The following is a 15186-nucleotide window of genomic DNA, read 5'->3' on the forward strand; positions in this document are numbered from 1 at the left end:
TACGTAATGTTAATATGTTCTGTACTTTTATCGTTGTTACTTTTACCTAGTAGAAATAATACAAATAATAATATACTAATCTTTCACGGTTTATGACACGACAGCAATTTTTTTTTTATTTCCCCTCAGCAATTTGCACTACAGACATCCACAATCCATATTTTTAGGGCTTCTGCCTTTTTTTCATGTTTGTTTTACCAATGTACAACTGACAATGTAACATTCCATGCATTTTAGAAAGTTAACCCTATGTTTGTAATATTTAGCAGTGAAAAAATAATGAAATATTAAATAAATTATTAAAATAATACCTCAACCAGAATTTGTGTGTTGAATTTTGTATTTTAATCAAAATAATAACATATACAAAATAACCACAGTAACATAATGAAGAATAACTTCCACAATTTAGAAGTTTTAATGGTTTTTGAGTAATAATAATAATAAACACATCTTACACTACACTGAAAACAAATTAACTGCAAGTGACCATAATTGTTACAGTAAAAACACAATGTGTGCGCACGCACGCACACTTTACTCTTCAAGACCTCCATCGTCTGTGAAGCAATCCCAGCTACAGTAGCCAGGGTGATCATTTGAGGAGTAAAACCCCAAAGCACTCCCTGTTGTCCATTTTCCTGGTGACCAGCCCCACAGTCTTTGTGAAGCTGGCTGCGCTGTAGGTGACTGCACCTAGAGATGATGTAAGGCTTTCTGTACTTTAGATAGTGACAGCGTCTCTTTAAATATCTTCACTGCACCGGTTAAGTATCATTTTCATGTTTCAGTCAAAAGTTTCATGTTCGGGAAATGGAAGAGAGTGAGATTACTTAGCCTAATTATTATAGCCACAAAAACAAGAGGGTCAACCACACTTACTGAAGTCACCATCAAGCCAGTTGAGTGTGGCTCCTGTTAAATATGCTCCTGACTGACAATGATGTTAAATCTCTGGCATGAACAATTACGTCAGATGGGTCAAGTTTAGTTACAATACTGACATTTCATTATCATTAATGTTAAAGCAATTTACTTGTTGCTGAAGGTGCCTGGGCCACCACAGTTGTGCTTTGTTGTTCTGATGCATCTGATTGCTGGGCTGGGGACACAAAGAAGACATGAGCACAGCAAAACTGGAACAAAACTATGTCTGTGTACTGACGTTTTGTAAATTCAACACAGAAAAGTACTGCATCATTCTCCTATGACAGTCCCAAAGCAGACAAGGTGATGGTGCTCAGAAGTTCCAGTCTCTATTTGTGGAGGTGTTATCAGGATGGATAACACTTGATATACATTTGATCTGATACAAAAAAAAAGTCAAACAATAGAATAACAGAACAACAAAATAGAGAAAAATAAATATGTACATGTTAATGTCACATGTAAAAAGACTTTGACTTCTAGGGTGGCAACATACATTTAAAATGTAAAGAGTGCTGCATCTTCTATGCCAATCCTATCCCTGGAGGTGAATGAAAAATTAAATATGAAAACAACCACCTCATATGACCTTTTTAACATTATATAACAAATGCTAAAGGCATACACATACAAAACAATCGTGTCCTTTCATTATTCACTACATTATTTTACCACAAGCCACCAAAAACTAAGTTACACCTATGCTATCCATCATGTACTGAAGGTAAAAATTTAAAGAGCAAACAATTAACAAATAAGTTTTTAAGAAATGTATTATCCAAACTGTACTTCCCCAGTCAACTGAAAAGAAAGTATGTTCTTCAAGAATTTAGTGAAGAAGAGGCAAAGAAAACAAGGAAGTGTTATTTTACTTATCCAGTTCTTCCTAAAGCCAAAGAAGTAACATTTAAAATCCTAAAGGACATTTATCCATCTAATAACTTCCTACAAGAAAGATTTAATTGGGAGAACAAGTCATGCAGGTTCTGTGAGAAAGATATTGAAACTGTAGATCATATGTTTTTCCAATGTGAATCTGTACAGACTTTTTGGCTGGAATTTCAAAACTGGCTTCATTTCAAACAGATATCAATACACCCTTTGACTGTGATCTCAGTTAAGGTTGGATTATTGTTGAAGGAAAAGATCCTAGACTTTTTGATAAATAACTTAATTTGTGCAAATACTAGATTCATAGATGTAAGTTTTTTAAAGGTTAAACCTCACTTCAGCGGATGGAAGAATGAACTAAAGATATTTGCAAAGTCTCTTCATTACAGGATTGACATTGACATTGCTCGCGATATAAATCTATAAATCCATAGTGTTTATTAATCCTTTTGTGAGTAATTTCACGTAAGCCCTGTGCGTTTTTATTACACTGCACGTTACAACAGCGTCAGTTCACCATTTTAGCGATGCAGAGATAAAATTACCTGATTTTAAGTTTGAAGTACTCCCGGCGACGCCATCTTGATGTTTTCAAGTGGAGGTGACGTATTTCCGGTTTGAGAGTGGAGCTCCACTCGCCCATGGTCTGCAGCCAGACCCTTCTCGGAATTGACGCAACAAGTTCCTGGAATCGCCCGAGGATTATTGAATATTCAGGAAGATGAGACCAATATGGTTGGATCATGTTTTTTTCCCTGGGTATTTTTCAAGTCAGTTTAAGAGTTTAAACGTCAAATGTTTACATTAGTGGTATGCAGTCTGATTCATCTATGAGAGTCGAATCTTTTGAATTCTGCAGGCTGCACCGTTAGGCCAGTATGTGTCAGAAAGAATCATTCATTCACTCTTTGCATGACTTTAAATCAATGTAAAAACTAAAGCAAGCCCAAGTAGAGGCTCCAATGAAAAAATGAGCCAGTGCAGTGCATGGAAGTGAACAAGAACGACTCGTTCACTTAAAAGGCAGTGGCGTAGCCAGGGGAGGGGCCATGGGGGCACTGGCCCCTCCTGAAAACTGATTGGCCCCCCAGTGTGCCCCCACATTTCTACTTGTCTGTCACTCACAAATTCAAATTATAATCTTTCAGTTTAGTAAATAACTCATCTGTACTTTTACTTCGTTACTGTGAGCGACGCCCCTCTCGTTACTTTATCTTAATGCAATAAATGTTATAAATGCTTCAGTTTATTCCAAACGCGCCGTCTACTTTTCTCTGGGCAATGAGCGATGCCCATTCGCCAATGATTCATTCTTTTGAGTCAATTCTGTTCAAAGGCTTGATCAAACCAATTGGCAAACGAGTGAATTGGTTCATGAATCAGTTTGAATGATTCGTTCAGTTCCCTGCCTCACGCACTGAGCGTCTGAAGCGGTTCACTCAGAGTTGTAACGTTTAGCATCAACAGCGTTGAAAACGGGACTATGGAACTGCACTGAATTGAAAGCAAATCTGCAAAGGCTATTATTTGCTTGCGGTGGAGATCCTTATTAGATGAACACCGCGTGTGCTGTCTACTGTTTAACAGGTAATAACTTGGGCTACATTCGATTACAGTACACGATACCACTATGACAGTAGTTTGTTGTACGTGTGTGGCTTATAACAGAGGGGAGTCAAGTTGAATGCAGCTTCCAAAAGACAAAAAATAGCCGATTAAGATTGTATTAATTTTAATTCAATCACACCGGTGCGAGTACGTTCAGCAAGTCATATCATCAGCTGTTAAATTCAGATCTGTGATCGCTTGCTGGCGCTGAGCCAGAGATAGATGCGTTTTACAGCGTTGCGCATTATAACCAATCACACACGGTTCGTTTGAATGCATTGGCCAATCAGAGGTGTTCCGATGAGTCATCGCTGAAATGCCGGTGCTTCCTTCACTCGCTCGCTGACTGAATACCTCTTTCTGGCGAATTCTCTCGTCAGAAACAACAAAGTGCAGATGTGTGTACGAATCTATAATTAAGATATTGATTTCACAGTGTTAACAGTTTCAGTGATTTTAATGGGAGTTTCTGAGAGTGATTGAAATCTAGACTGTCAGTGAAAATGATCTTTAATAATGTTAATGTTATTTGCTCTCTTTCTGAACAATGAAAGATTAGTAGCAATATTTATATCACATTAACTTTCAATGTTAAATTCACATTTAATATAAAGTCAGTCGTATTAAAAATATGTTATGGCATGAAACCTATATCTGTTACTTAAGTAAACAGACAGGGTTTTATAATAAATTGCAGTAAAGGCTGATGAAATATATACATTTACACACGCACACACACATTACATACATTTATCTATATATCTAAATAAAAATAGGCTCCGTATATATGACCCAAAGTAACTAACTACTTGAGTAGATTTTTTATCCGATACTCTTTTACTCTTACTCAAGTAACTATTCAAGACTAGTACTTTTACTTTTACTTGAGTAAATATTTCTAGAATTACTTTTACTTTTACTTGAGTAAAGTTTTTGGGTACTCTACCCACCTCTGGACACATGCAAAAACATCGTTTTTTTTACTGGTCAATTTTGAGATTTGGGCCTGTTTGTCTTCAGTAACATATCTTCTTTCAGACTTGTGGTGAAAAAAAAGTCCAAAATACACATATAGGTCTTTATTTTTCTACACCTTTAGTCTATTTGCGTCTGTAGATTCCTAATAAATTCAGTTGGCGTTCTAAATCACCATGGTGCTCCGCGATTGCTGTTTTATAGGATCCACATATTTTACATGTTAAACTAAAGCTACCTTTTTGAACAAGTAGCTTTCTAACAAAGTATGGATATATGATATTTTTAAATCAATATGCTCAAGATTAATTAGCCTTGACATAAGTAGATTTTGTTTATTCGTCAATGCAAATTTACTGCAACTGCTGCTATGCAAATTGAATGGGACGTGGATAATAAACAAAAACATATTATGAAATTATATTAAATTTATAGTAGTTATATTAATTAATTAATTGTGTATTTATTTCTATGAATTATTAATGTTATTCTGATTATTATTATTTGTGAGTTGTACACTATTCATACATTGGATTCTTTTATTTATTACAGTTTTTCTTTCACTTTTGTAAAGTGAAAAGTAAATACAATTTGTATTTGATTTTTTTTTTAAGAGCAGTGAATAACTGCTATTAAAATATAATAGGGTATCACTGTTTATTACTGATTTTAAAGGTTACTGAACTCTTGAAATGATTTGGATATACAGTTCAAACAACACAAGATTGGCCCCTCTGTATTAATCGTGGCCCCTCTTGTGCCCCCCAGTTGAAAAAATCCTAGAATCGCCCCTGTTAAAAGGTTTGTTCAAAACACTGATTCATTAACTTAAAAGATTCATTAACGAACAACACTAGTTCCGATTCAACATGCCCGCATTATAATGTAACGTTACGCTTTTTGTTAGCATATATTTTAGTTTTGATTGGACGGTTTTCAAAATTCTGGTTTTGCGCACAGCTGCATATTCTTGAATGTTTGTCAGGACAATACCTTCATTTCTATTTACCATTTTAATTCTACCATATTGAGTTAATTAGTTAAACGGAAGGGGGAGCTGTTTGCCCAGAGCTTATTGAATTAAACTGCTCTGTAATTCACATTCACTCAGCGAATACTGTAATTTAGACAATTATACCACCTCTTTTATGATGCCACCTGATTTATACTGTTGTCTTTATGTTGATTAAAGGAACAATTAAATAATTTACTTAGGTTAGGCCATCCAAGATGTATTTTCATTACGTCTTGTTCACAAATAGTTTCTCTGGAGTGAATGGGTGCAGTCAGAATGGGAGTCCAAACAGCTGATAAAAGCAAAAGCATCACAATAATCCAGACAACTCAAGCCAATTAACATCTTATTCCTTTAAATTCTGCTATGTAGTTTTTATCAGTTATAAATATTTCAGTGAAATATTTTGGAAATATTTCTTCATGTGCTGTAAACACTGTAAACGTTTATGTCATCTGTTGCACTGTAGTATTTTATGTAGTATATATTAAAAGGTTCCAATACTTTTTAAATGTATCCATCGAAATGTATAAAATTAAATTTTTTTGGCATTGTTACTGCCGTACACTTTTGAGCAGAGATTGATAATTTGACCTGCATTCACCTGGCTGGAGATGCTCCATTATGCTGTTCTCAGAGCCAGGTAAACCACTTAAGGCCAAAATAAATGCAGAAATGTTGTGAATATAGCATGTCTTTGACTGCTAAGGTCCTGATTCCTTTCAGCTGCCCCTTCCTTTAGAGTAGCTTACGGTGCCTTGCATTTGCTCTTTGTGTTAAAGCACTAATGGCAGTTTCTCATGGACACCCATCAATTTAGGACACATGGGACATGTCTTTATCTTCAGGATATAGTCCTAGGCTATTCTGTGTAAATTCTCTTTGATGAAGCATTACAGACTCTATGAACTGTTGTCCTACCTTCCACTCAAGATACTCTTTGTACTGTTAAGCCAAAGAATAGCCAGTGCACCCATCAAAAGCTTGACCCCATCGGCAAGCCATTGCAGGGCGTTCTTCATTCAGGATCCATTAAGCGTATTCAGAGCAGAGCTCCATTCTTCCCATATATCCATGCAATAAATGATGCAATAAAAATAGGATGTGCTAAAGGAAGTAGATGGCTGAACGTAGAACTGGCCAGTGGCCATTCGTTTGTGAAACACAAATATCTGAAAAAGCTTATTCAGACTGGTTAATGTATTGTCATTTTACTGAATACACTTTAAAAACAGTCAGTTTGGATAAAAAATACTTAAAACAATTAAGCATAACTTCTCATAGCTTTGTCAATACAATACATAATGAGTTTGGTGTTCTACTTATTCTGTATATATATATATATATATATAATCCATATGTAATCCATATGTTTCAATATGCAATCCATTCAGAATTGTGCATATTGAATCTAATGACCATTAATCTCATATATTTAGCATATAGGAATAAATTATATTTATCAGTATTTTAGCTGTGGTTCACTTTGGTTAGTGGCAGTCACTTCTTTTCCATTTTCGCATTATTGACCCAATATTGTTTAGTTAATTAGATCAGATGTTTTCATATTAGATGGATTCTGTGATCTTTTTTTTTTTTGCCATATGGTTTTATGAAAGAGCAACTGGTTAATGTTTTTGTCTGTCTTTCAACAAGACATCCCTTGTTTTTTTAGCGTTAGCCAAAAATGCCTTGTGGTGATGGTGGTCCAACAAAAGGGACTGATCTCTGATCTGCTGCTTCTGCAGGCACCACTCCTCATCTTACACCTCCTGATGTTGCTCTTAGGTGAGATATCACAGACGACTGACATGAGTGCTGCTCTGAGATGAGCATATGTCAGATGCCCTTGTATCAGCCAACAGGCAAACTTTTAAATCTCCCTGCGAGCAGTTTACAGTCATTTCACCCTTTTATGGAATACTGTTGTCAGTGCTTTCAGGCTTATGCCAAATTGTGTGCAATAGCATTTGTAATATAAGGTTAGGGTTAGGGTTATTAATACAAACTACATGTATTGTTACATTTATGTTTTGCATAAATTAACAGAATAAAAAAAAAAAAAAACAGTCTCGATCATGTAACAATGTAACTTTTGGCCAAATAGCAGTAAAACAATATTATATATATATTTGTTTTACAGAAGAACATTGTTTTAGTTGTGGCTCTGCTCCTCTGCATGGATACATGAGATGAGACGCATGGGCGAATGACATATAGTCTATATGCAATTTCATGCCAAATTCGTAGACAGCTCTACAACAAGAATACTTATTGAGTGCTGTAGGGATGACATATTTTTGCAAACCAAAATGCATAAAACACTTCCGGTTTCATCATCGTCAGTGGGTGTTTGTTAAATAAGATCTATGGTTTACAGAAGATCAAGATATTTTCACATTTTATTCTGTGAAACACATCTGCAAGATGTTTGTTAAAGATTGCTTCTTCTGGAAAGCTTCTGTGTACAAACATCTGATCGACATCTTTAAGATGTCAGTTTTACATACATTCTAAATCATAAACATCTTCTAGACATTTTCAAAACATCTGTTTGGCATCTGATGTGAAACATCCTATAGACGTATTGCAGATGAGCAAACATTCTAAAAAATTGAGTTCTGCAATAGTCTTGCAAATAGACGCCGCAGTCTCTGTGATGTACGTGTGCTATCTGGGATCAATAAAACCCCTATATGTTTATAAGTAATGGTGACCATTGTGTAGTTTGTTTATATAGCCTCTATTTAAATTTTTACTTCTGCTGATTTTATTTCAGCATCCAAATTTATAAAGGTTGTGTTTAACTTGTCCAAACATCCAAAAGCCAATGAAAAAATCCAATTGTGTTTATGTCGAAGGAACCAGGGTGATACTAACTTCCATGTTGGCCTAAACTACAAAAATACATCACCGCAGCGTTCTATTACAGGCTTATTAATGGATAAAGACATGGTTTGGAAGATTTGCACACACCAATTAATAAAATGTGGTTATTTCTTAAAAACAAAGTGTAACTTTAAATGTGTTTAATAAGTTGCGTTCCAACAGCGTTCAGATTTAGAGTAAAGGTTCACTGTATCACTCCAATGATCTTGTCTACAGCCAAAATCGTTTGAAAGCATTTCCTTTCGAGCGAGCGCTGTTTCAATTCAATGAGCGAGGACTGACTGACTGGGACATTAAAAAAAAAACCCGGAGCGGATCACAGAACGCTTTGAGTTTGGAAGGAAAGCTCGGCGGATTCGCGTCAAAATACGTGCCGTTCCAAATCGGCTCTCAAACTCCGTGTTGCTTGGCAACAAACGAAGCTGGACGTTTTGACTGGAACTATTTTAGTTGGCGTAGAGAAAATAAAAAAATAAAAACGATTTTTCTTGTTTACTGAACTTTTATTTAGGCAAGAAATTCATGCTGACAGCCTGATGTTCATTAAAGCTGTTTTTGTTTAACAACAAAAAAGCTAAGTTTTTCCATATTAGGGCAAAGTGGACTAAACGTTCCGGAGAGTAGAATCATATGCGTATGGAAAATCTAAACTCTGACACTGACAAGTCTAGCGACAAAAGGACGTCGGGTTTCCTTTTGTCTCCAACATTAGGAGAGCCATTTAGACTTGAGCGGCATATAACCGCCCTCTGTTTCCCCCTCCCAGGCAGATTTGCCCCAGCACCTCCTCTACACATTGGCCCAGCAGCGGCTGAGCAGCACTTTACTAGGCTGTAACCACTGCCATCGGCTCAACTTCTTCAGCATCGTTTCAGCTGTCTCTTGCGCTGCTGCCGGAGCTTGCGAGCCTGTCTTCAGTCTCCCCATCTAGTCTTTTGTCTGTCTACATCGGATATACAGTCGTCCATCGTTTTTCGTCAATTAGACACAAACGTATGTGTTTTTGATTGATCTGAGGACATTTCCCATAGATAAGAACATTCTGCACCAAAGACGGGCTTCGGGTATTAACGTTATCCAAAGGTAGCTACATCACCGAGGTAAGCGACACAAATGTGAATTCATATCGATCTCATCTTTTTCGTTATTGTCTCTTGATGACAGTTGACATAACTTATGATGTTAGTGGGAAATGTTATTGATACCCATGAATTCTTATTTTTTGCATTTTCATATTGTTTTTTTTTTTTACCACTCCCTGCATCCGTCGTCGCTGTGGTTGCCAGTGATTTTGCCGGTGTTACATAAAACTTAGATTTTCAGCATCCTGCTTTTTACCCGCCCCTTATTTTTGATTAATAAAATCATTGGGTTATTTAAATCTAGCCTATATTTACAAGAAGGAGGAAATTAAGAAGCCTGCAATTCAGACTTCAGCCTGCAGTAGCTTCTTAATAGTTTTATCTGCTCTGGGAAACCTAAATACATCGGAGGTAACTGAGATACAGCAAGTCATGCTGGTCTTCATCAGATGATCATGTAGCTGCAGAAATTCTGCTATCTTATTTCTTGACAGATTTGATGTCTAATTTATCTTCTTTAGTTCTTTATACACCAGCAATATCAGTTAGGACACAACACACACGTATCATTAATATAAATGTGCTTTTGTTTAGTAATTGTTACATTTTTAATTCTAGTTTTTTTTTTATTTTTAATCAAACTGAAATGTACCCTCCCTATTTGAATGCAATGTGGTGATGACCTACATGATTGAACCACCTACATGAAGAACTTGATTTTAGAAGTTTGTCCTGGTCCTCCATCTAATATGTCACACTGTCCTTTTGTACACATAATATTATGAACAAACCAAAAACATAAACCTGAATAGTCTCAGCCATTCATTTAATAAAATATATATATTTTTGCATCAGTAATATTTGTTTCATGACTAATGGGGTGGAAAAAGAGGTTTGTGGCTTGTGGCAAACTGCTGTATATTCTGGGCCACTGTTGATTATATATTTGTTTAAGGCCTCAGTGAAGCACTGAAATCAGTGTATTTACCTTTGGCAACAACAAAAGATTTCAGATTTCATTATATTGACACACAAATTCACATTTAAAAGGTATTTCTTGGATATCCCCATACGCGTTAAGTATTTATGGATGGTTTGAAGGAAGTTGAAACATCTGTGTCCCCTAACCATTTATTCACATCACATTTGACTGGAAAAACAGCGCAATCTCCTGCAGCTGCTCTGAGTGTGTTTAGTGTCAGATAGTGAAATCGGAGCTTTTAGAGCGCGAGGCTCCAGTGTCTGGCTGGTGTTGCTGGGAAGCACTTAAAAGCCTTTATGGGATGGATGTAGACAGGCAGTTGAACACCTGCATGCTGAACTGTCTCTGCTCTCTGGCTCACACATGCCCTAATGCTGGACTCCTCTCAACACCAAAAACTCTCAAGACTCAAACTCGGATCCCCCTTAACTCCTGCTCAGAGAGGAGGACTTGTAGCATCTAATTACTGAAATCTTTTATTTGAAAGCTAAATTTATGCATGCAGAACATCCCAGAAAAAAAATAGCGAACGGGAAAAAGTAGAATTTGTGCAGTTACAGTATGTTTATTGAGAAATGTTTTGTGAGGAAGTCTAAAATGTGAGTGGTGACATCTATTCAGCTCGTTTTTAAGTCAAAATTTAAATGTAGCATGACTGAATTAGCCTTAGACTACACACACACACACAAAAAGAGCTTTTTAAGTTAATAACCACACATTTTTACTTTGTCAGTTGTTGTAAAATAAAAATGCAAGAACAGTGAATAAAACTTTAATTAAATGAAGGAATCAAATGCAAAATAAAAAAGAGAATCAAATATACCAATATTTGATGAAAAAGTCCAAAATGCATTATTGTAGTATCAGAGCAACTGAATATGACAAAAAAGTGGTTTCATGGTTTACACTCTTAAAAATAATGGTGCTTTAACGATGCCACAGAAGAATCTTTTTGTCAAATGGTTCCATAAAGAACCTTTAACATCTCAAGAAGGTTCTTCAGGTGATAAAAAGGGTAAGAAAAAGATGGTTCTTCTGTGGCATCTCTGTGTGAAGCACCTTTATTTTTAAGAGTGTATTTTCATATCATGGAACATATGCAAACTGTTCAGCATGGGCATACAAATCACATTCACATATCATTATTACTGTTCTTACAAATAGGTGTTGTTTTGGCAAGATTTCATTGCAATCGTCATCGACTGATGCAAAATCAGCTTTTTAAGTTAACATATGTTACATTTATATTTTGAGGCAGCACAATTCACCTGTCTAAAAACATAGGATGGCTGTGGAAAGAGTCATGTAAAAGATCCACTAAATCAGTTTAAATGTGAGCATTTGTTTTGGGACAGTGTGCGAAAACACTATTTCTTGTTTCAATCTTTTTGTTTAGGTTTAGTTTGATCACTTCCACATCAAGCCGCAGTCATGGATGAGATGGACTTGCCCCAGATGAAGAAGGAGGTAGAAAGCCTCAAGTACCAGCTGGCCTTCAAAAGGGAGAAATCCTCAAAGACAGTGACAGAGTGAGTCTGATTTCTTTAGTTCTACACACTGTACAGATAGTCTCTGTTCCAATTATCATATTTTATTCTGTCACCCCATATCACAACAGAAAAGATAATGACTTCTTCTACCTTCCTTCTATTTTTGTTGCTTTTCATCATATAATCAAGTACAAAAAAGCTAACAGTAAGCCATTAGAACATCACCCATGTATTCTGTCCTTTTATTATCCAAATACTTAATTGTCATCGGTTAAATGGCATTGACCAGTCAATGTTTTGTTATAATAACTTCTAAACAGTACATTTAATGGTTGTTTTGACAATATAATAGTTCTACTTCTATTTCTCTCATATTACTCTGTGAGCTTTCTCTTTGCATACTAATGCAAGTTAAGACTAGCTAATTGGAGCAATTTTGTGACTTTTTGCTGTGCATTTTAAGGATTTCAGTATTATTTTAATATTCAGTGTAGCGTAAAGGTTATGGGGTCAATTCGATTTTTTAATATTTATAAAAGAAAAAACAGTCTCTTATTTTCGCCGAGGCTGCATTTGTTTAAAAATACAATAAATATTGTAATTATTGTGAAATATCATTAGAAATTGAAAATAACTTGTATTTTAATGTATTTTTAAATATAATTTATAACTGTGATAGCAAAGCTGAATTTTCAGCATCATTACTCCAGTCTTCAGTGTCCCATGATCCTCCAGAAATCACTCTAATATATTAATATGCTGCTCAAGAAATATTTATAATTACTGTCAATGTTGCAGACAGTTGCATAATATTTTTTGTGGAAAAACAAAATAAAATAAAATAAAAAAGAATATATTTATTTATTTATTTGATACTTTTTCAGGGTTCTTTGATGAATAAAAAGTTCAAAAGAACAGTATTTATTTGAGATTTGTTTTTGTAATGTAAAATGTAAAAGTCTTTTCTGTCAAATTTGAACAGTAGTGTATATGGCAACCGTAAAACCAAAACAACGTATATTCATATTGTGTTGTTCGTCACACTTTTTTGTTGTAATAAACTATATTTTAGCAGATGCTTTAAGCTAATATATACTCTGGAGGTAATATAAGTAATGTAAGTAAATCATTGAAATAACAATAATAAAATAAATCATCATCTAATATGTTAAAAAATTTATGATGACCCCCCCCCCCCCCACACACCCCTAAATGATCCTCTCTACATAGTTCAAACCTCATAGTTCCTGTTGTGAAGAGTGATCAGTTTTATCAGTGGCTTCTCTAAACTGTTTCCTGATTGAATAACCCATATGCCACCATGAACTCACTGCAGTTATTTCTGAATTTTCAGGTTCACCTCATGTCACAAATTAGGCTGCCCAGAGGCCAGGTCCTCTTGGTGATTGTTCAGGACAAAGCATTAGCTCTCAGATCTCTGGTGCTTTACTCTCCAATTTGAGAGCAAGCATGGCCTGTTAGTCACACCCTCCACTGTCACATTACACTGACATCTCATTTCCCTGCGTCCCAGGGCTCTCTTCCTGAAATATTCACAGTAGTAATTTTTCTGTTGCAAATTACCTTTTACCAGCCAGAAGTGAACAGCTTCAGTGTTATTGTGTAGTTTAGCTGAATAAGCAATTGTGGAGTCATAATGTTGGGTCATGATGACTTAATAGCGTTTGGGTTTGGATGGAGTCTAGCTTGAGTCTAAGAATATCACTCTCATCTGACACATCGTTTCTATTAATCGCCTTATGATGGATAATGCTTCAGCGAAGAGTTACGTGATTATCACTCTCATTTATCATTTGTTCAACATGGGTGCAATCTTGCACGGCCCCAGTTCCTTCACACTCTGCATCCTTGTTCAAAGTCACATGCATACAGAGCAAATCTCTGCTCTATTTACTCCTAAATAGTACACATTTTTGCACCAAATTTGTTACTTTAAATAGATTACGCACTTGGCATTGAGTCCCAGAATGATGAGGGAACTTCTCCTTCCTCTCCTCAGCCTGGTGAAGTGGATCGATGAGTGTGTGCCTGAAGACCCTTTCCTGAATCCTGAGCTGATGAAGAACAATCCATGGGTGGAGAAGGGCAAGTGTGTGCTTCTATAAAAGAGTAGCAGCAGCAGCAGCAGCAGCGGCAGCAGCGGTCGCCCCAGCCCTCCGTCTGAGCCTCCACCAGCCTGACAGGATCACACGGCGCTTGCTCTCTGTTTCATTACCTCACCATGAATGTACAGCAGCTTAGCATCCACTGCACAACAAATCTCACACTCATGCACACAACATTAGCTCTATATAGTCAATTGAAGAATCTGACACTTTGACATGCATTACTATTATATTTGTAACCATCAATATACCTTTATATGCAGTTAGTGGAATTTCTCTTGCCTACTCGCCGAGTTCAAGCATGTAGTGTCGACGTCGAAATGTTACTATTTACGCCACACTCAGCAGTTACAGACATTTTTAACCATGTACAGATCGTTTTAATTTATTAACTTATTTATGATCATGAATTAATTTATTTATGGTTTGATTCGCTACCGAAGCTGTTGGCGCCGACTGCTTTAAAAATGACGATGGACCTGCTGTTGTTCAGCTGCACCCTTCCTTCCTCGAAAGCTACGGATAATGTTTTATTTTATTTTTTTAACGCATCTTGCCAGGTCACCATCAAATACTGCCTTGTACACAATTTCCTTAAAAAGAATGTAAGTGTGTGAGGGACAAGTAAACCATCAGCACCCTAAAGCATCGAATGGATATGCAAACGGAGAGGTTGTGCACTGGCCAAGGCTCTTTTTTTTTTTTAGATTACTAGCTCAATCTGCACTTATGGCAAGGATGTGTGGTTAATCTGTGACTTTTAATTTGTTCATGTTTTTATATATCCAAACAGTAGGAACCTGTCCAATTATCTAGAGGCGTGTTACATATGAGAATGCTTTGAGAAAATATGCATAAGATCAAGTACTAGTTTAATAAAAAGCAATAAGTGATTACATTTTTTTATTGAATGTTTTACAGAACATATTACTGAATAAAGTAGAGGATTTTTAGACAGCTTTAATGTCATTTGTGTGTTTCAGTTGGGCGTGTGTCATGGTATGGCAAGGGTATTATATTTTTTTGTTTACACGATAACAATTTCTGATTACTGTAACACATTCATTTAGTTTGAGAATGTACTAATGTAATATAATGTAATAATAAATTATGATAAAAAATAACAATTAATCATGTCCTTTCACCCAATTATGGAGCGCTGTACATGACATGCATGGGAAATAAAAACACAATATTGTTG

At 35.9% G+C, this 15186-nt stretch overlaps 1 protein-coding gene and 1 long non-coding RNA gene across 3 annotated transcripts; one reads left to right on the plus strand and one right to left on the minus strand.

Moving 5' to 3' along the window:
- Positions 1 to 451: 451 nt before the first annotated feature.
- On the minus strand, positions 452 to 2426 carry LOC113044713 (uncharacterized). Its single transcript, XR_003275905.1, has 3 exons — positions 2364 to 2426; positions 1037 to 1306; positions 452 to 954 (listed from the first exon to the last, which is right to left on the minus strand). It is a non-coding gene; the product is annotated as an uncharacterized LOC113044713 (long non-coding RNA).
- Positions 2427 to 3183: 757 nt separating this feature from the next.
- LOC113044720 (guanine nucleotide-binding protein G(I)/G(S)/G(O) subunit gamma-13-like) lies at positions 3184 to 14943 on the plus strand. Of its 2 annotated transcripts, none has more exons than XM_026204907.1 (3): positions 3184 to 3405; positions 11766 to 11898; positions 13880 to 14943. In XM_026204907.1, the coding sequence occupies exons 2-3, from the start codon at positions 11801 to 11803 to the stop codon at positions 13983 to 13985; spliced, it is 204 nt and encodes a 67-aa protein (XP_026060692.1). In that variant the 5' UTR covers positions 3184 to 3405; positions 11766 to 11800; the 3' UTR covers positions 13986 to 14943. The 2 variants fall into 2 exon arrangements, with proteins under 2 accessions (XP_026060692.1, XP_026060689.1); XM_026204904.1 differs by lacking the exon at positions 3184 to 3405 and adding an exon at positions 9073 to 9405.
- Positions 14944 to 15186: the final 243 nt, after the last annotated feature.

Source organism: Carassius auratus, chromosome 3 (genome assembly GCF_003368295.1).
Source record: "Carassius auratus strain Wakin chromosome 3, ASM336829v1, whole genome shotgun sequence".
Classification (NCBI taxonomy): Eukaryota; Metazoa; Chordata; class Actinopteri; order Cypriniformes; family Cyprinidae; genus Carassius; species Carassius auratus.

Coding starts and splice junctions, on each gene's coding strand:
- LOC113044720 (XM_026204907.1), top strand. CDS start 11,801: ATGGATGAGATGGACTTGCCCCAGATGAAGAAGGAGGTAGAAAGCCTC. Junction 11,899..13,879: donor TCCTCAAAGACAGTGACAGA/GTGAGTCTGATT, acceptor TCCTCTCCTCAG/CCTGGTGAAGTGGATCGATG.